This window comes from Anser anser (assembly GCF_964211835.1).
Source record: "Anser anser genome assembly, chromosome: 5".
NCBI classification, from domain to species: domain Eukaryota; kingdom Metazoa; phylum Chordata; class Aves; order Anseriformes; family Anatidae; genus Anser; species Anser anser.
The window spans coordinates 56,281,256-56,300,604 of NC_139725.1; the positions used below are offsets into that span (position 1 = coordinate 56,281,256).

Below are 19,349 nucleotides of genomic sequence, written 5' to 3' on the forward strand. Positions count from 1 at the left end.
AAATTCCCTCTGCACAGCACAAGGAGCTCAGTGGCTCGGAGGTGTAGCAGCCCCAGGGAACCTGGGCCAGCCACGGAGCTCATCCTCAGTCTCACTTCTGGCCGAGAGGGGGGTAGCCAGCTGAAGCATTTCTGGGTTGAAAAGAGAATTTCAGCCATGCTGAAACCTTAGGAATCCAGTATTGTGCAAAACATCAGAGGCTAACATAAACATCTCTGCATTTACACAGAAGGAAAATCAGGCAGTGTCTGAGTGGAACCAGAGCGCTGTTCCCCCCAGGCAGCTGTCTGTCATTTCTCCGTGGATGGAGGCTCTCCCTGGGGAAGGGCACGTCTTTTCCAAACAAATGACTCTGACATAATCTGCCTTCTGCAGTAGCTACAGCCTTCACACGGTCCCCTAAAGCATGCAGAAATCTGAGGTTGCATCATGGCTGGCAGCGTTGATTGTTTCCAAAAGCGTGAGGGGACCACGTGGTTTCCCAGAATTGCTGCTTTTCCTGTAGCCTTCCAGCCCCGGCAGCCCTTAAATCCATCTTCGGTCTTTCTGCTGGGGCTGGAGAGGGAAAGCCCTAAGCACACACCTCAGCCCAAATGGGTCTGGCAGCTCAGCCTCCACTGAAGACCAGGCTAGACAGCAATTTAGGTTTACCTGCAAGGCCTTACAGCAAGGCAGCACAGACGCCACCCCTGCAGCTTTCTACTGCTTGGACAAGCAGGACAAGATGTGGCAGGGCAGGGAGCAGCAGGGCCACAGCTGTAAGATGGAAGCTGCAGTAGTGCTGCCCTCCAGCAGTTCTTCCCAGGGCCACGCGTGCCAAGCCAGCCACCAGCCTCCTCGAGCATCCTGCAGACTTCTCAACCCAAAGCTAAGCCGCCAAAGGGATTTATCTGAAGTTCACTCGCTCAGGGTGGCTCCCATTCCCAAAACAGCCCCGTGCTGCCCACACCTCACCTCATCTGCAGCCTCCAGCCTCTCCTTCCCCTTTCTTGTGCCCCCCCACATGGAGGAGCCACGTGCCTCAGGCAGCCTGTTTGCCCTCCAACTATGGGCTCTCCTCCTTCTCAGATCTCTTTTTACACCCCAGCTCACCTTTGTGGAGACTCCCTCTGCCTTTCCCTCCAGCCCCCCCTCATCTGGAGCCCCCCTTCCATAGAGGCTTGTCCATGGACTGTTAGGATGTGCTCCTCACCCCTGCACAGAGCACACAGTGCTCAGCACCCTCTTCCTGACCCCCTTCTTGACCAGCTGCCAGGGACGAGGTGAAGGTGAGATGATGGATGGTGAGTTAGGGACAAGGATGGAAAAAGCTCCTCGGGACAGGAGGAGCTGGGAAAAATGAAGTCAGCGGGGGTAGGTTTCAGAAGATACAGATGAGACACCCCGGGGCAGGTCAGTCTAAGGAGAAAGTGTAATTTGGAGGAGCTCGCAGCTCCTCAGGAAATAATATTGAAGGCATGAAGAAATCTCCCAGTGCAGCAGAGGGATGTGGAGTGTGATGGGAATTCAGCTGACTCATAAATTCCTTAATCCCCTGAACTTTAAGAGGGAATTACAGAAAAAAGAAAACAACAGTTATTTAAATTCCAGTGGATTCATGTCAAACTGTGGCACAAGCATCTGGGGAGCAACTGGAAACCAAGCGCAGATGCCATTACCAAGGGATGGAAAAGCATCACAGGACACAGCTGTAAGTGCTCAGAGGTGCATCTGTTCCGGCAGCAGCTGTGGTTTAAGCAGGCTGTGCCCCCCCCAGCCCCGCTGCCCCCTCCTCAGCCCCCCACAGTACGCACAGCCCTGTGCTCTGCCCCCATGGCTGCTCCAGCACAGGGAGGCAGGGAGGGGAGAAGAGAGAGCTGCTTATGCCAGCTGCACTGCCAAAAAGTAAGTGAAATAAGATAATGCTAACAAACTGTGCATCCAACTGCAGCCTAAATAAACTGGAGGCTTCCAGAGAAGGAAAACTGGGACTTCCATGCCAACACAAACCTGGATGGAGACTCACAGTCAGAGAGCAAAACAGCACGGAGGTGTTGAGTGTGGGGCCACAGGAGTCTGCTCCGAGCCAAGTTTGTTCAGCATTTGGGTGCCAAAATGCAGAGGATGCTCAAGAGAACTTCAGGGACTGCAAGCAGGATGACGGGGGATAGGGGACAGGATTTGATCTTGCAGTTATCTAGGAAAAAAAAAATCAATAGGATACAATTCAACCAGAACAAGCACTGCTCAGTACAATGACACAGACGTAAACAACTGCACAAGTAAGGGGAGGAAATTGCCTGTTCTGCAAAAATCCAAACACTCTGGAGTAATAAAGGGTCATGAATGGGTTGTGTCAACACATTGCTGTGAAAAAAGGAAATCTCTAGCTGGGACTTGCAAAAACAAGTTGACACCTTCACAGCATGGAAAGTAACTCTCCTGCTCTGGCTGTCATCATTGAGGATGAGCTACTGTACAGTGTCTGGTCTGGGCAATCCACCTCCAGAGTCTAAAGGAAAATAGAGAGGAAAACTGACTGTCCAGAAACTGTGATGCCTGAGAAAACATTGAAAGAAACGACATAGCTTAACTGAGGAAATATGGGGGACAGGAGACAAGATGTTGGCCCTCAAGCAGGTAAAAAATGCATCTAGGAGGGAATGCAATAGGCTGAGGTACAGGGAAAACAAGGCAAGGCAGGGAAAGGAATCAGGTGGGATGGATTGGGGTCTTTGGAAATATTTAATATCAAGCTACAAAAATATTTCACGAAGAGAATGGATCCTGTGTTGCATCAGGGAGAAACTTCTTCATTTCTGAAGATCCCTTCTGGGTCCATCGCTTCGGTCCCTGCTGTTTAGCAGTCCCACGTAGCTATGCACACCAGTCAGTACAAGCAATACCCACACATTTCCAGCACCCCACGTGTCACACCTACAGCCCAGGCATGCAGCTCTCCCCAGCAGGGCTGTGGCTGCCACACCAACAGCTTTCACCTCCGCTCCTGGTGTTCAGCTCACATGGGGCAGGAGCAACCCCAGAGCCCACCTCGCAGGGGGACTCAGCGCCGGGGGCCTGTTGGGTGGGTCCTGCTGTGGAAGGGAGATGTGGATCCTCATGTCCTGAGGATGAGGACACTTCACCCCTGGGAGGGAGATGTGGATCCTCACGTCCTGAGGATGTGGACACTTCACTCCTGCAGTCGCTGTTGCCCAAACTCACCTTCCTCCCTGCAAAGTGTTGGATGGCCATGAACTGCATGCACAGAACTATCCTGGCCCACGCGGTCATCGTGCAGTCTCGGGGAAAATATCTCCCAGAAACATTTTTTAATTTTGTAGCCTGAATATCTCTCTGTGCTTGTTTTGTTTAATCACTTGTTGAGAAGGAGCCACTGACCGCGCTGGCTCGTCATGTTAGCATCATATTAATGACCGTGGGGGGCATAAAGCAGAAGAGAAAGCTCCCCGTTACATCCCTAATGGCCAGGGACAGCTGTCTAATAAAGAAACTGCTGTGGGTTAGGGCTTTGGCTCACTGCAGCGTGTTTCACATGGCACTTCTCCCCTTGGCCCCCCAGGGCTGAAGCACCAGCAGCAAGCAGCACCCTAACGCCCTCGCTGGAGACGTGGGCATCAGTCCTGCGGGTGCACAAAAAGAGAATTTACCCTTGCAGTGAGTCCAGCCTCGCTGGGCTGAGTTTTTAAGGTGGGAGAGCGTGGGACTGGGTCAAGAATGACAGATGCTGGTTAGCAGAGGGATGAGGGTTTCTCCGCTGGAAGGAGGAAGCCCTAAATGCCTTACACGGGGCGTTTGGGGGCAGGCAGGGAGGCAGCCCCAGCCCGCCGGGCTCCGCGGGTTCCCGCAGGTCCTACCCCCACCTAGCGGCTGCTCCCGGCCTCGCCGCGACACCGGGGGGACAGCCGGGCACCCGGCCTCGGGGGGGACATCCCGGCGGGCGGCCCCAGCTGGGGGGACATCCCGCGTCAAACGCCTCCCCTGCTCCCTGCCAGCACCCGGCAAAGCTGTCCCCCTGCTCCAGCCCTCCGGACGGTGAGGGGGTTTTGAGCTGCGGAGACTTGGGGGGTTTTCTAAGCGACGTTTTTGCACAGAGGAAGGAAAACCACCGCCAGCACCCCCTGCGCCGTGCTTCCCTTCGCACCACACCCCCCCCCGTGCTGCAAGCAGCCCCCTCCAGGTGTTATCCCCACTTTTTATCCTCCCCAAAACAGGAACCGCAGCAGCTGGAAATGGAGATTCAAATCTTTCTCAACACTGGGCAGGCCGGTGGGGAAGAAAATGACATCATTTGGCACAGCACAAGCCCATCTTGTTAGGAGACACAAAAGATCGGTGGATGTAATCCAGCAAAAGAAAAAAAAAAAAACTGATATTCATTTGTTAGCCAAGATTTGCTTTACATTTTTTACAAAACCCTGCGAGGCTCTATGATACAACAAACTGCTCCTGAACCTCCTTGCTGCTCTGGCCCCTTGCAAATACTCAGGCCAACCCTGAGACACAAGGGTTGTCCCAACAGCTGATTCAACTCCCCTTCGTTTATTTTAAATGCTAGCAAACCAATAGCCCTTCACAACACCCAGCGTGATGTGATGGAGGTGGTGGGAAGACACACAGGGGTGGAGGTAGGAATGTGCCTTTTGGTGCCGATACGGCCCTAGGCCAGGTGAAGCCGAGTGTGAAACCCCACCCCAAAGCCCTCGGCTGCAGCAGGAGCCCCGACGGCTGCCGGAGGGAAAAAAGCTCCCCAAAACAGCTCGGCCTCGCTGCTCCCTGCAGCCTCCTCTCGGCCTCCCTCAGCCCTCAGGGCCTCCAGCGGCTTTCAGGAAGCCGAGTGGCTCCGAGAGCCACTAGATGGCACCAGCTGTGTGCCCTTCCAGCCCGGGCTGTCCCCAGGGCACGGGGGGAGGCCGCCAGCCCAGCCCCTTCGTGCCGAGCGAGAGGCCTCAGCAAATTCCTCTGCAGCCTCCTGCTGTCCTCACGCCCGCGGGTGTGCTGGGGAGAAGGCAAACGTTTAAGGGGTTCCTTAAAGTCAGGGGGAGAGAGCTTTAGCGATGTGCCAGGTATTTCCACAGGGGAATTAGCCGGGGTGGCTTTTGCGGTGCTCCCTCGTGTGTCCCCGTCCCCACCCATGGGTCAGACACCGCTCCCCAGCTGGGTGCTGGACAGCCCCGAAGACGGGTGCGGGTTATTCTGGTCGGTGTTGGTCAGCGCATGAGTCTCCAGCATCATCAGACTTCTCTTGGGAGGGCATAGGCAATGGAATAAAACCCAATTTACTATAAAATTTTGCAACCGGCAAGCAACTCTGTATCATGGTTTGGGGGATTTATTCTCGGTATGCACATCTGCTATTCAACAGAAGCCGGCATGTCCCAAATCCTCAGTCCTACCTGCTTTTTCACCGTCAAGCCCTCCCTGCAGCGTCACACACCCTTGGCAAAGCTGCTTGGTAAACTGGGGAAGCACAGGTGGCACCTCAGCAAATGTCAGGCCTTTCCCTAGACCTTGCAGCGTAATTAAAGAGTGTTTGTTTTCCACTGCCTTCAGCATCAAGCACAGAAGGTGACCCTTTGAGACGGGATCTCAAATGAGGGGGGTGGCTGGTGAGGCTCTGCTGCGTGCAGCACTTCAAAGCAGCCAAACCCCAGCCCGGGGCGGTGTGGGGGCTTGGGTGAGAAATTATTGCTCACCTTTTGGGCAGGAACAGAGAGGCAATGGATGGCGAGCAACTCCCAGAGCAGACGGAGCATCAAACCACCAGGAGCAGCATGACATTCATTTGGGAATGACAGGGCCCACAGCAAAGTGGGTTAAAATCCCCACAACACAAGAGAAATCCCTCAGTCCCCATCCCCACAGCCTTCCCTTTCCTGCCTAACCTCCCCAGGCAGTTTCCCCTCTGCTCTCCCCTCCTGTGCGACCCAGGACCCCCCACTGCCTCCCCTCCCGGGACCCCCGGGAGCCTCCCCACACACCATCTGCTCGCCCCCGGAGGCTTGCGGGTGGCCGAGGATGTTCCTCCCTCACCATCTGCTGGGCCCCCCTCATCCCCTCCCCAGAGAGCGCCCCAGGTCAAGAAAACCTCCCACATGCCACCAGAGCTCGACCTCGTGCACAGATCTCCCCGCCCCAGGTTGCCTTTCTGAACTGAAGCCTTTATTTGCCCTGTCCACGACTTGATGCCACGCACAGGGTGGAGAAATTTGCCATTAGAAAACCTCACGGAAAAGGGTGTTCATCCTACACACGCGTGCAGAGCAGGAGATGCCACCTGGTCACCACATGCCCAGCGAGGACAGGCACAGCAGCAGCGGTGAAACAGGTGCCGCCGCGTGGGGCTTGTCCTCAGCCATTTCACTGCGGGTCACCAGTGGAAACCCAGGCATCCCCGAGGGCTCCCAGCCCCTGCCAGCCAGCGGAAAATACCCTTTGCTGCCTGTGAATGTCAAACTGAGGAGATGCATGCAGCAATCAAAACGTCTGTGGCAGGAATCTTTCAAGTGCGGTGGAAGTATTTTTAGACCAGACGCGATCAAAATGTCAGAGGGGTTTTTATTTATTTCCTCTGGAAGGTTCGTTGATTGAAATTCCAATAAACAGAGGCTGACTCTAATCCTGTTGTCACAAAGTTGGGGCTGTAATCACTTCCTGCCCTTGAAAAAATGTGCAATTAGGCAGCACAGGAGGATGAATGACCCGGCGTGCCTGACAGGGCCGTCACCGCTCCGAGTGCAGCGCTGCACATGGTGACAGGCACCCACCGCCCCACAAAGCCCTCCCGCACCCACCCTGCCAGGCTGCAGCTCCTCGCCAGCCTCACCGAGCCTTTCCACGTCCTGGAAATGTGTAACTGAAACACGCAGGGCAGTTATAAAACACAAGAGATGCCTCAGTTGGGCCTTAGAAGCAGATGTGCAGTCAGGAAGGACAGGCAGGCCATGGGCGTCTACCCAACGCTCTTGTCCTGCCTGTAACGACGGATTACCACGATGCCCCGTGCTCTGAGAGCCCACAGTGCTTCCTGGTGATTAAACAGCCTGTTCGTTCCTGGTCCCTGTGACTCACAGGCTCAGCGCTGTGCCAGAAGCAATGCTAATGACAGTCAGAAACCTGTTCCTGCTCCCTCAGGTTCGCAGGCCATGGACCCTGTCTGCGGTAAGGGCCCTGGGCGGAGGAGCTGCCTGGGGTGCGGGACGTGCACGTCCCCAGGGCGGCACGTCAAAACCAGCTGACTGACGGCCCCACGGGAACCCCATATGAGACACAGGCTGCATGACACACAACGCTCCCCAGCCCATGGGGCTTCGTTGCCGGCACATCCGAAGGGGCTGTTCACATGGCATGGCTCTGCAAAGCTTGGTGGTACCCACACAGGCCTGCACTGACCCACAGTCCCCAAGCTGGACACATCCCCAGCCTCACAAGCTTGTAGGTTATGCAACAAACTAGCCCCTTTTCTTGTTAAGCAAGAGCCCGTTTTGGTGCCAGGAGATGAGGGGGAGAAACTATGTTGGAACAGGAATGGCTGCTCAGAAAAGCACCAGCACGTCTGAGGTAGCAGAGCTTTTTCACTTGTTTACATGGCCAGAGAAGAGCAGGACAGTAATGACCTAAATTAACACAATAGCAAAGGAGGGCCTTGAACCAAATCCAGCTCGGAGGTTGCGGCCAGCCCATAGATAACTAGAAAGAAAACTTAGTGTTTTCCCCAGAGGAACTGCCTATTTACATCTGAAAACAGCACAGACCTTGCCCAGAGGCTGGGACAAACAACTGCTTTCACTGCCCACTTCCCATGAAGCTTTCTACTCCCTCTCCAAAGGAGCTGCTTTCCACAGCAAGAGGAAATTTCCAGAAACTGAGGTATAAAAATGAATGCAAAACTCTGCTCCAGAGCCAGCTGTGAAACTCATATGAGATGAGCTCCCCATCCCACAGCCGGCACAGCAGGGAGGCTGCCATGAGCCGTGGCAGGCTGCACGTGTCCTACAGCCTGACAAGAGACAACACCAGGCCAAGTGCTGTCCCCTGCTCCTACTCTTGGGGCTTGCAGCCTTGGTGTGAGAAGGGAAAGGCCGCATTTCCCCCAGGCGGGCTGTCCCCAAAGCAGATCGCAGCCTTCACATGCCTGGAGAAAGGGAAGGGGGCAGCTCCCTCAGGCTTATGGGGGCTGGATCCACGTGCCCAAGCCCACAGCCCCAGCCTGCCCCATGTCCGTGGCTGCTCCGTGCTCCGGTGGGCTAGGCAGGACATCCTGACAGAGGGTCCTGAGTCACTGGGGCAGGTTGCAGTGCCATGTAACCTGCTAGGACACTGCATGGTGCAGCAGTCCCTCGTTACATGCAAGACTGTGTGAAACAAGGGAGGAAAAAAGAAAATTCGGCAGGGAGGAACTTTCCTCCTCTACACACCATGGCGCCACAGCCTGGAATAACCACCAGGACTCAGCTAAGCAGCAATCTCTAGGCCATTTTGAAGGAATGTCTTTCTGCCGTACCCCAATCATCTTCCGCCTGGACTTTGCATAGAAGAGTAGGATTTGGGCTGCGTGGTTTTCCTGCAGAAGTGCAGGAATTCTGTCTTCCATAGCTGCCAGGCATCTTCGTGCATCCGGCTGCACAAGTCCCCAGAGCTTTCAAGGAGCTGTGATTGCAGATGCTGCCACATGGGAGGGAGAACCTCGTGTTTCTCACAGGGGGCCTGAGTGGAAGCAAGAAAAAAGCTGTGTAATTAAATAGCACTTATCAGAACACTTGCGAGAGTCAAATGGCAAAAACATCCCTCCTATTCACAGGCTCCTGAATGAAGCTGTATCAATGTTTACATGTTGAAAATCTCCAGTTCCTCGGCTGCTCTGGCTAATGCAATCTGTGGGCCCACAGCTGTTGGCAGCATCCCTGCGTCTCTCTGCCCACACTAGTCAAACCTTCTCACTCCTCTTCTGGGAGGTCATTTCATGCTAACACCAAACAACCAAAGATAACAAGTTCCCAAAGTCCTCCCACCTCTGTCTACAGAAGGGACAAATATGCACAACTATTGCATGCCTGACTGGGAAAAAGCAGATGATTCCCAATGGATAGGGGCTGGTGTACCTGCAGGTCGTGCCCCAGTGCACGGCCACAAAATAGAGGGGACAGGAAGGAAGGGGACAGGATGGAGGGAGGAAGGTGACCTTCCTTTAAGCACATCCCTCCAGCAGTTCACTATTGCTACCTGTGAGCCTGGCTGAGACTACCAACCTGTGCTGCAAATATGCTTCCACCGCACTGCAGCACAGCCAGTTCTGGGATTTAGGGGCCTATTTACCCAGGGGATTTCAGCAAATAGCAGATTAAGTGATTTACAGTGTTTTAAACACATGTTCCTGAGTATCTTTTCTAAAGCAAAGGTGGTGCTATGGGTAATTTCTTCAAAGGAGGGTATACAAGTGGGTGGCTGATAGCCAGTTAATTATATCAGAACCAGTTTTCATTAGGAAGGGAAAGTGTGCTTGCTTATTGTTTCTCTAATTGCTTTCTCTCCCGGCTAACAGGGTAACCTGCTGTCTGCTTGTGCCTGGAGGCCCCAGGTCAGAGCTCTGTGTAACTCATCCTTGATCTGCTAACGTGGGAACTATAAATAAATGGTGACACTGGAGAGCAGAGGAGGAGGTGGAAAGGGACCGTGTTTTTCAACCTGAGGTACTCAGTCTATTCAGCTTATCCAACAGAAGGTGACTGATAACAATCTGTAAATATTAACTGAGGGAGATTTCTGATATGAGAGGGCTCTGGCCTGGCAAAGATTAAACAAAATTCTCTTGCTCTGAGCTGGAGCTAGGTAAATTCGGACAAAAAGAAGCTACAGATTATTTAAAGTGAAGCAAATGGCTGCTTGCTCTCCACTAAAAGCTATTTTTAAACCATGAGGACCTGCTTAGTTTCAAGATCTGATGCAGCTTGCCACCTAAAAAAAAGTAGTTTGTGAATGTGAAAGAATCACTTGGGAAACTCGTAGGACTCACATAACGGCCTTTAAAGGTGGCTGGTGATTTGGAGATCTATGAATAGGACTGTAACATACGGTACAGACTGCACATATAGAATGTATAGAAGAGGTTGCAGGTGCTCCAGATGAGCCCGGCAGTTCACACTGAGGCAATTTAAGACACTACAGAGACAGCCATGCCTCTGACCTCTATCCCTTCTGCCTTCTGCCATCGGCTGCTGCTCTCAGAGCCAAGGGGGCACATTTGCCTCTAGTGTCGGCAGCACAGCACAGCCATCTGGGCAGGACGGAGACCGGTTTGGTTAACAGAGCTCTCACGGAGTGGGGACAGCAGTGGGACTGACATACCCCTCCCCTCTGCACCAGGGATAGGAGCAGGGGAACCTCTGAGAGGAAAACCCCTTTGAGTTCCCCTCCCAGGCACCAGCTCTTGCCTGGCTGACCCTGCACATGCACATATTGTCATGGGCTGGCAGGGAGGGGATGCTGCAGAGGAGCACTGCTGCAGGGCAGCTCAGACAGGAGGGAAGAATGAGGAGGAAGGGCCCTGTCTTCTCCTTTGTCCCTGCTGTAAGCTGAATCACACGTCTGAGCATTCAGTTCCCTGCACTGCCTACAGCATGATGCTTCATGACGTGGAAATTTGCAGCTAGAAAGAGGAAAGTATAACCAGTGTATACAGCAACAAGGAGCTCAGGGAGGTGATGTTACAGCCATAGGCATTCCACCTCCCTATAAGCAGGAATGCCTATGCCTATGCACGTATGCAGGTTACCCACAAGCACACATACACACGCCTACCTTTGTTAACAACAGAAGCAGCCACAGAGTCCGTATTTTCTAGGTTTTACTTCTATATCTGCAAAAAGCAAGGTTGTTTCTGTTTCTGTTTCCCCACAATTATCGTGAAATGCCTTCAAGAGAGCAGCTCTGTCTTTTCGGCTGAGCGAGTCTTTGAGGTCCAACACGGCACTCAGATGTTCTTCCCTGTTCCAAAGGAGGGCAGGTCAGTGAAAGAGTCAAGGAAAAAAGCTTGCTTCCTATCACCTGGTATTTCTGGGCCAGACCAACACTTGGAAGCTGCTCAAACTGTTTTTTGATATCCTTTGTATTATTTGTACTTGTATTATCTTTTCTCACCTCAGATAGAGTTACTTTTTGGTTATCTGGAGGGTTTTAGGATTTTTGTTCTACACAGCACTGCTTTGCTGAGCCGGGCCACAGCTTAGTCTGTTTAACAAGCAGGGCAAATGTATCCACACCAAACATAGTTTTAAACCTACAGACATCTACTGAAATCAAGAGCAGTGCATCTACTCACACCACAACGGTCTCCACTAAGAATTGGATCAAAATAATATTATTCTATTTCCTTTGCACATACATACACATAGTAAGTATACACATATATATATATAGTAAGAGAATACAAACTGTTCTGCTGCATCAGATAAATATCTTTATAGCTCAATATTGCATTTTCAAAAGAAGCAAACGCTTAGGAAAAGAATATAGAAAACAAGCCAAGCATAACATGATCTCTTTGTCTTTCTTTTTTTCATTTCTGGCAGTCTGCAGTTAAGGGACTTCCTTTGCTGGGGGTTATATCATGACTGTCATGTCGAATAGGCGCCGAGACAATTATCTACCACAAATTGTCTGCTCCCTGTTTGAAGCTATTCACACATTTGGCCTTTAGAGCATCGTGTGACAGAGAGCTCTACACTGTAATCATGTTAACTTGAAAAATACAGTCACTAGCAGAAGACATCAGAGCTTAAGATGGATGTGACAAACAACAGAATTTGAAAGAAATGCAGTTAGCTAAAATCTCATCTTCCTAATAAAAGTTGGGTTTCATTTCTGTTAACAGCTTCCTGAGAGAAATGGAAGTTTGTATTCTTGCTGAATACACCTAGGATTATGTGGAAATAGTAATACCTAGAAGAGGACTGATGAAGTGTTAAAGCCAAACACCAAGTGCTTGGAAGTTATGAAATGGTCTTGAAATCTACATTTGGCCCACACGTGCCAGTGCTGTAAAATGCACCAATGCAGCCTGCAAATTGTCCATTCAGGTAGCATTTTTCCACAGTGTTCCTGCTTTGTTGATAGAAATTTCATCCATACTTTGCTTTTAAGGGTGGACATCTCAACTCCAGTGGTTAATGTCTGGCAAAATTAAAAACCATGTTAAGCTGCATCTGCGAATGGGAAGCATTGAGCTCATTCAAAGGTAGATATTGTGCCTGGCCCAGAACGCTGCAATGAGAAAGTCCCACAGGACTAATATTGCTATAGATCTTCTGGTGGCAAATAATCATTCAGAAACAAAATTAACCAGCCTGTAAAACACCTTACCTTAGGTCGGGAAATTCTTTGAGAATGGGCAGCAGGGCTATTTTCATCCCCTCGGCATCGGAAGTTTGAATAAGTTCTAAAATTGCTTTTATGGGATCCTTGACGGCGCCAGCTGCGGGACCCTGGGGAGAGAAGCAGAGGTGTGTTCAGGGCTAGGAAAGCAAAATACAGTGTTAAAAGGTGGCCTCACATCAGACTTGGGATCTCACTCCACGGGTTAAGAGCTCTGCAGGACTGTCTGTGCATGTTTTCCCTCCTGGTTAAAAGGAAAAAAAAACAAACACGGGCTGCTTCCAGGGTGGCTCAGTGACTACCTGCAGCAGCGCATAATTCCTTTCTTCAGTTCCTTTTCCAAAGCAGGCCTTTCCCTGCATCTCCTGTCCTCTCAAAGCCTGTCTCACTCTTTGGGAAATGGTTTCCCTCCGCAGGTAACTACAGCCCTGTAGCTGCGTGAAAACAAGCTCAGCTGGCCAGCACCTGACAGCATTTCTGCTGCCCTGGAACAAGCCCAGGGACAGAAAGAGACCTTGGTGAGCAGGTGAGGGGACACAGATCCTGTAGCAGAAAAACAACGGGAAGCAAGGCTAGACACTGTGAAGGGTGTGAGCATGGATGGTAGATGCTGTGTCTGGCCAGCTCCCTCTAAACCAGAGCACACAGAAGAAGAAAAAAAAAAAAGCCTCATAAATCTAGCAAGAAATGCACATCATTTTTAGCAAAGCTGAAGAAAACAGAATGTGGATGAACTGCCGAGAGAGAGCTTCAGGTCTTGTTCACATTTTTTATTGGTGTGGTAATGCAATTAAATTGCTTCTCTGAATTATTGATGCCGTCACGTCAACAGAGACTCCATGACAAAGCAAACCTGGAGCCTGGGCTGCCAAACTAGGACAGAAGCAGCCCGGGTTCCCCTGATCTCCATGGGGCATTAGAAACAGCAGGCTGGATTCTCCGTGCAGCTCATCTCTGCATTGAACATAAATCAAAAAAAAAAAAAAAACAGTAATATGTGAAGACAGCCTTCTCTCTCTTCCTCCGCACTGCAGGCACACAGCATGTCTAGCTCTGCACAGCGCACAGGCTGTACTCAGCTCCTAATGCACCAGTACTGTAAGGCTTCATACTTGGCAAGCTCACTATTACAAATGCTAATTAATTAGAAGGTGTCAGATTTTGTTAAGCACGATATAGACAGGAAAGGTCCGAGGTAAACAGCGTGCAATCTAAAAAGACAAAGAAGAGGTGTCTTGTCAGCGGTGTTTAGGTGCCTTTGACACGTACTGCTCTTAGGAAAGAAGCAAAGCGTTTGCTAATGTGTTTTGAGGACAGAGTGGAAGGAAGAGCCTGAAGAGAGGGCAGAGCAGGGCAGGGAGCAGGTGCAGCCTGTGCAGCAACTGCACAACAAACTCAGCCTGCAGAAGAGCACATATTTTGCATGCGTAACCATATACCTCATTTGACTGAGTATCAGGCTGTCCCCTGCAAGTTGCTTATGCATTTCCTCCCCGAGATTTTCAGTGCTTCTGCATCAAGTAAGAAAGAGGACAGAGCAGGGACACAAGGGGAACAGCACTAATAGATGCAGACTTTTCTCACCAAAGCAGAACATAGGGTTTTCTTAGATAATTAGATTTCTTATATCTCGTTTACATTATAAAACCAGCTGTCCTTGCACATATCAACTACAGCTGATGCTGAGCAGAGCATTACTGGTAAACTTCAGAATTAACATTAAAAAAAATCCTCCTGCTGTTCCCGATGCCCTGATTTCTCAAGGCACTGACGTGTCTGTGCTTGATCGCTCTAGGAAAGGCAGGTTTGCAGCTAAAAGCACCAGCAGCTTCCAGCTTTCTGCCATGAAACTAATGGATTAATTGTAATGAGTCTGAGAGGTTTCTAGAGGAGCCTAAAAATTATCATTTTGATTTCATTTTATTACTTGGACAAAGTCAGAATTTCTGACAGCTGACTTGCAGCAGGTCTCATATGGGAGAAAATCGATTCCTAGTCCCTAGCTCTTGAATTCACAAATCATCAGAATGAGTCAGAATTTGTGGAGTTATCAAAATCAATAAAGCCGAGAATTATTATTGGCTCTGTTACAACTAAGTCCTGGTACCAGACTGCCTTTGCAATTGTTACTGCAGTGCACGGTTCAGCTTTCCTATGAAGTGCTGTGCCTGGGCACTTGCAGCCTGCATTTGCACAAGAGCTGTGCCAGAGGGGTGCTGCACGGCAGCCAATTCTCCTGCTGGAGCAGCCGCAGAGCAGGCTGCTGGTGTTGCAGTGCCTGCCCTTGGAGAAGCGAGCAAAGCATGTGACAGCACGGTGTGGGGAGCTGCCAGTTACACAGGATTGTGAATTAAGTAAGGAGGCTTCCTTAGGCTTCCAAAATTGCTTCTGTGATTCAGACCTACTGTTTTGTCTTTTTTTCCACAAGTTTTCTTCAAAGGTGTGGATATACTTTATACCCTACCTATTCCTTTTGCAACATGTCTTTACCACGTAATGGTGTGAGGTGTTCACCTCGACACGAAGGTTCACTCCTCCCTGCAACCATGACCAACCACAACAGCATCGTGTTTCTACCCTTGTGGAAAAAACACCATAGCACACAGAAATGGCTCATGCACAGATCAGCCCAGCTCTGGGAGGCTGGGACAGAGGCATCCATGGAAGGGCCTGCAGGAAGAGGCCAGAGGGACAGGTAACAACACACATATCCCATGTCCGAGGAGGGGTAGCCATATGGGGCGGAGAAGGTGAAGCCCCAGAAGCTGCGGAGCGGCTGATTCAGTTCATCATCCCAGAGGCTCAAGGGAAAGCACGAGGTGGGAACACAACTCTTGGGATGTGAATGCACATTCCTCTTCTGCATACACACAGCAAGGCAGAAAGGGCTTGCCTGGGGGAGCTGACAGCTTTGGAGCTATCTTACCAGCTTAGAGGAATGTGGCTCGTCCTTATTTCAGTGTCAGGAGTGTGAATCTTGCCTGCTCTAGTCACACATTTCTAAACTATAAACTAACAGCTTCTGGCAGATAGGACGGGCTGTCTTCCAGCACATCTGACTTTCATTTCTGTGAAGCTAAATGCCATTGTGGTAAGACCTCTTAAGCTTTTCTTTTGCCTTCAGAGCCTTTTTCTCTTCTGATACTGATCTTGATGACAGAGAGCATACCCATGACCATATCAAAGACTTACTAAGCACTCTTTAAAGACGGTTTGCAGCGTCCTGTGATCTTCTTCTATCTTGCTGACAATCCTCTTCCTCTGCACAGAAGATGGTTTCCTGGAAGTGGTCAGGAGGGCTTGCACATATTCTGTAATAATGATGACGTTCACAGACTTGACGAGGGCCTGTTCCAGAGCAAAGAAGCCCAAATTAACTTCCCTGCACTGAGCAGGACAACGAGCAACCAGCAGACCATACCTATAGGATGCTGGCTAGCATAGGCAGGTGATAAATGGCCCAGGCAGATGGGTGTCCCATTTCTCTGCCTAAGCATCCTTTCAAAATGCCTGGTCTAACACATGCAGTAACTCCAAGCAGTATGTGGATGACACTGATAAGTGTGGAGACATCCAAACAAAAGCGATGGGACCAGGTGGCAGAGCCAGAGGTCGCACTCACACTCCAGAGCAGCAAAGTGACACTTGGCTTGGCCCCGAGCTAACAATCACATAGCTTTGGGATGGTCTACAAAGCAAGATCCAGCCTCCCTGAAGCATCCCTGTTGGACACATCCGAGGGCCATACCCCTGGGCACACAGCTGTGGCTGGGCACAGAGAAGTCCCGGGAGCACTTCTGAGCCACCCGCAGTCTGCTAAGAAACCTCAGTGCTAAGGCCATGCAATAACTGAAGAGGGAGGCAGAGTGAATGTCTCTAAGGGGAGATGGGCTGCTGCACAGAAAAGCCATTTTCATTAGCAGTGGAAATCAGACCGGTTTTAGGCTGAAGTCCAAGGGTACAGGAAATCCCCAGCCCTGCCCAAAACAGACAAAGCAAGGGACAGACAGCTCTGGTGTAGCGCTCCACCACTGAGCTGCTGCTTACCCCAGCACTAATGTGACACAACGTCCGGTGACGGGCTCTGAGCAACATCAGAATAGCTCCCCATTTTTCTGTTCCATTACCTTTTTCCACATTTCAAAATGTTAATTAAAATCAGCACTAACAAAAAGCCTGCAGACCTCAGAGGGTGAGAGAAAGGGAGCCAATGCCTAGCGGTCCATGTATAGCACAGCAGCAATGAATTCAACCTTTGTGCACAAGAGGATACTCCAGGTACCAATCTGACTGCTGAAGGGCCAAACTCTAGTGTGTTGTGAGACACTAGACAAGCTGTTCAGGCTACTGTAAAAGTGAAAAAATGTAGGTACTTTGTGCAGTTTTACTTCGCTAACCCTAACTTAACTCTTCCTGAGAGACTACATCCTCTGGGGATGTGGACTTCTCACCAATCCATGGGTCCGTTCTACCAAAGGGATAAATGTGCCTTACTACCAAGGCTGAAGCACATTAGAAACTGACAGGATTCCCAATATAATGCTACTGGGGCAATGGCAGTGTCAGAGACCGCCCTATGTTCCCACATTCGGTTTCCCCCTTCCTTCATGTCTTGGTTTCTCTGCTGAGATAACAGGAAGGTCCTAGCTGTCCTGGCGAAGTAGCTATCCAACTCTGAGGAACTGGACTGAGACCACTAGATCTTGGAAAGCCCTTTTAATGATAGACAAAATGGTAGTTTGGATTAATGTCGAAATACTGTGTAATTTGGAGGTTCATGGACTAGTTTTAGTAATTTGCTGAATAGTATCTTGCTCCTACTTTCTTACTTATTTCTTTATTGTTATTCCTCACCTCATATATGTCTGTTTTTTTCTTCCCAAATGCCAAAAAGCTTTGCTTTAAGGATTCAAGGATGTGGTTGAAACCACTGTCACATTTTTTGAAGTGATCCTTCAGTGTTTCCTGAGGAAAAGGGACAGACAGAGTCAAAGGGTGCACATGTGGAGACACCACACAGGCCACAGACGTGGATTACTGTGCTTCCGCTCTTTCTGCTCTCAGAAGCAGACTCCTCCGCAAGCTGCAGCATCCTGTTCCTTTATGTCAAAGAAAAGCAAAAACATGAAAGACAGAACCAATTCAAAATCAGGAAAGATGTATTTAATTCTCAAGCGCAAACCTAGAAGATCTAAAATTATGAAAAACGGGTGGCAGTAGCTCTAATCCTGGGTAAAATGTATCTGTGTGATATTAGCTCTGGGAATTATCACTGCTCCAGGAAGACACCCAGCTGCAGGGGATGAATAGGCATCAAGTGGAGCTCAACGCTTGGGGCCTGGGTCCCCAGGGGAAGCATGGGGTACCTATTTCTAGCACAACAGTAAATACCACAGACAAGAGGAACTGGAAAAGATGAAGCTGTCAATACGCAGCTTGAGACAAGGCAGAGGAGGGTCTGAAGATCAAACCTTGTTTTAATCCTTGTTTGGGCCTGAAGATCACACCATATTTTAATCCTTTCCAAATGAGGACATGAAAATGAAGGGGGTGCTTGCCCAGCAGTATGAAAATACTCAGTGCTAACATGGGTCTCCCATACCTTGACTTTAGAAGTGACTGTCTGCAGAAAATGCTCTGTAATCTCATCTTCCATCCTGTATAGAAATCCTTTTACCTTAGCATCCTGACCAGTGCTGGCACTGCAAATGTATGTTAGCTTACACCAGGCAGTTCTGTACCAAAAACAAAAAGGGATATGGAAACAGTTGATCAGATCACATCAGGCTATTCTCTCAGATCAAAACTCTTCCCACTATAACCAGCGTGACTGTCTGGATATTTGGGTATTTGGCACATGCTGGGGTGTAGGGCTAGCACAGGGTCTCAGTGACCCACAGATACATACGCATAGTTTGGACAGCCCACATTAAGATGCTGTCACAAGGACATAAAAGCTCAAAAGCATAAAAATGCCACTTGTACCCATCACTAGTGAGCTTAGATAAGTAAAAGTGCTAGGATTTTCAAAAAATTAGAAGGCGTTAAGTGGCCTTGACAAAGAGAGGGTTGGTGAGCATCCTGTATGCCTTTGACACCCTGCAAATACATGGTGAAGAATTATATCCCATCAGAACAGTCTTCAAGTCAGCAAAACCTTGTCAAAATGATCACCAATTTGAAACCAGACATTTTACTTTCTGGAAAAGCTCATTGTGTAACTTCATTTTCAGTATCTCTGTGAAGAATTACATAAAAGAGTCTCATAAGTATTCAGTTAGGGATCCAGCAGCAGCAATGTGCACACACATCAAACAAAACAGCTACCGAGGCTCAAGGCAGTGTTCCCGTGTCAAGGAAGCATCGTGCATATGGTGGATCTGGGCGTTTTGCTGACTCCAGAGATCCTCAGATAATTTTACACAGGAAGAACAGAAGCAACCTTGTTTTCCCATTGCTGCAAGCACTTCTGAAATTAGCTTGTAGGTGCAAACAGCCTCCCCCAGCCTTCTGTGCTTTATTGCTTCCCTCCTTCCTAACAACCCCGGGGAAAGCCTGGTGCGTTCGGCAGGGTTTCATTCAGCAAAGCACTTAAGCTTGGGCTTACCTTGAAGTACGTAAGCACTTGAGTCTCAGTGCAACATTTATGAGGCTTTCCTAATGAGGGAGAATCAGGCATGGGAAGGGAACCACAACGCAGCACCCGGCAGGGCTGGCCAGGACGGTGTCCCCACAGAAAATTCAGAAAATTCGTTTTGCCTCATGTGCCACTGGGGTCTGGTTTCTAACCTGAGAATGCAGCAGTTCTCGAGGATCCGTAAGCTGCTGCAGATCCCAGGGCAGCCATCAATCTGGAGAAAGTTTCTTACTTCATTTTCATAGCTAAATTAAAAAAGAAAGACATATTTTGAAGCTGGTATGCTCTGTAACACATCTGACAGCACTATCCTAGCAGCCAACAGGAGAAATATTCTGTGGTT

The 19,349-nt window shown here is 49.9% G+C and overlaps 1 protein-coding gene across 3 annotated transcripts in view; it reads right to left on the reverse strand.

Annotated features, from left to right (window-relative positions):
* Positions 1 to 6,540: 6,540 nt before the first annotated feature.
* The window catches only part of LOC310900571 (exocyst complex component 3-like), a 28,657-nt gene continuing 15,848 nt past the window's right edge, over positions 6,541 to 19,349 (reverse strand). For all 3 annotated transcript variants that reach the window (XM_083838732.1, XM_083838731.1, XM_083838733.1), the window contains 7 exons: positions 19,159 to 19,251; positions 17,972 to 18,104; positions 17,224 to 17,334; positions 15,562 to 15,717; positions 12,358 to 12,479; positions 10,798 to 10,983; positions 6,541 to 8,706 (listed from right to left, as the gene is read on the reverse strand). In XM_083838732.1, the coding sequence (XP_083694858.1) occupies positions 10,803 to 10,983; positions 12,358 to 12,479; positions 15,562 to 15,717; positions 17,224 to 17,334; positions 17,972 to 18,104; positions 19,159 to 19,251 (796 nt within the window). In that variant the 3' untranslated portion in view covers positions 6,541 to 8,706; positions 10,798 to 10,802. The remainder of the gene's footprint in view (positions 8,707 to 10,797; positions 10,984 to 12,357; positions 12,480 to 15,561; positions 15,718 to 17,223; positions 17,335 to 17,971; positions 18,105 to 19,158; positions 19,252 to 19,349) is intronic.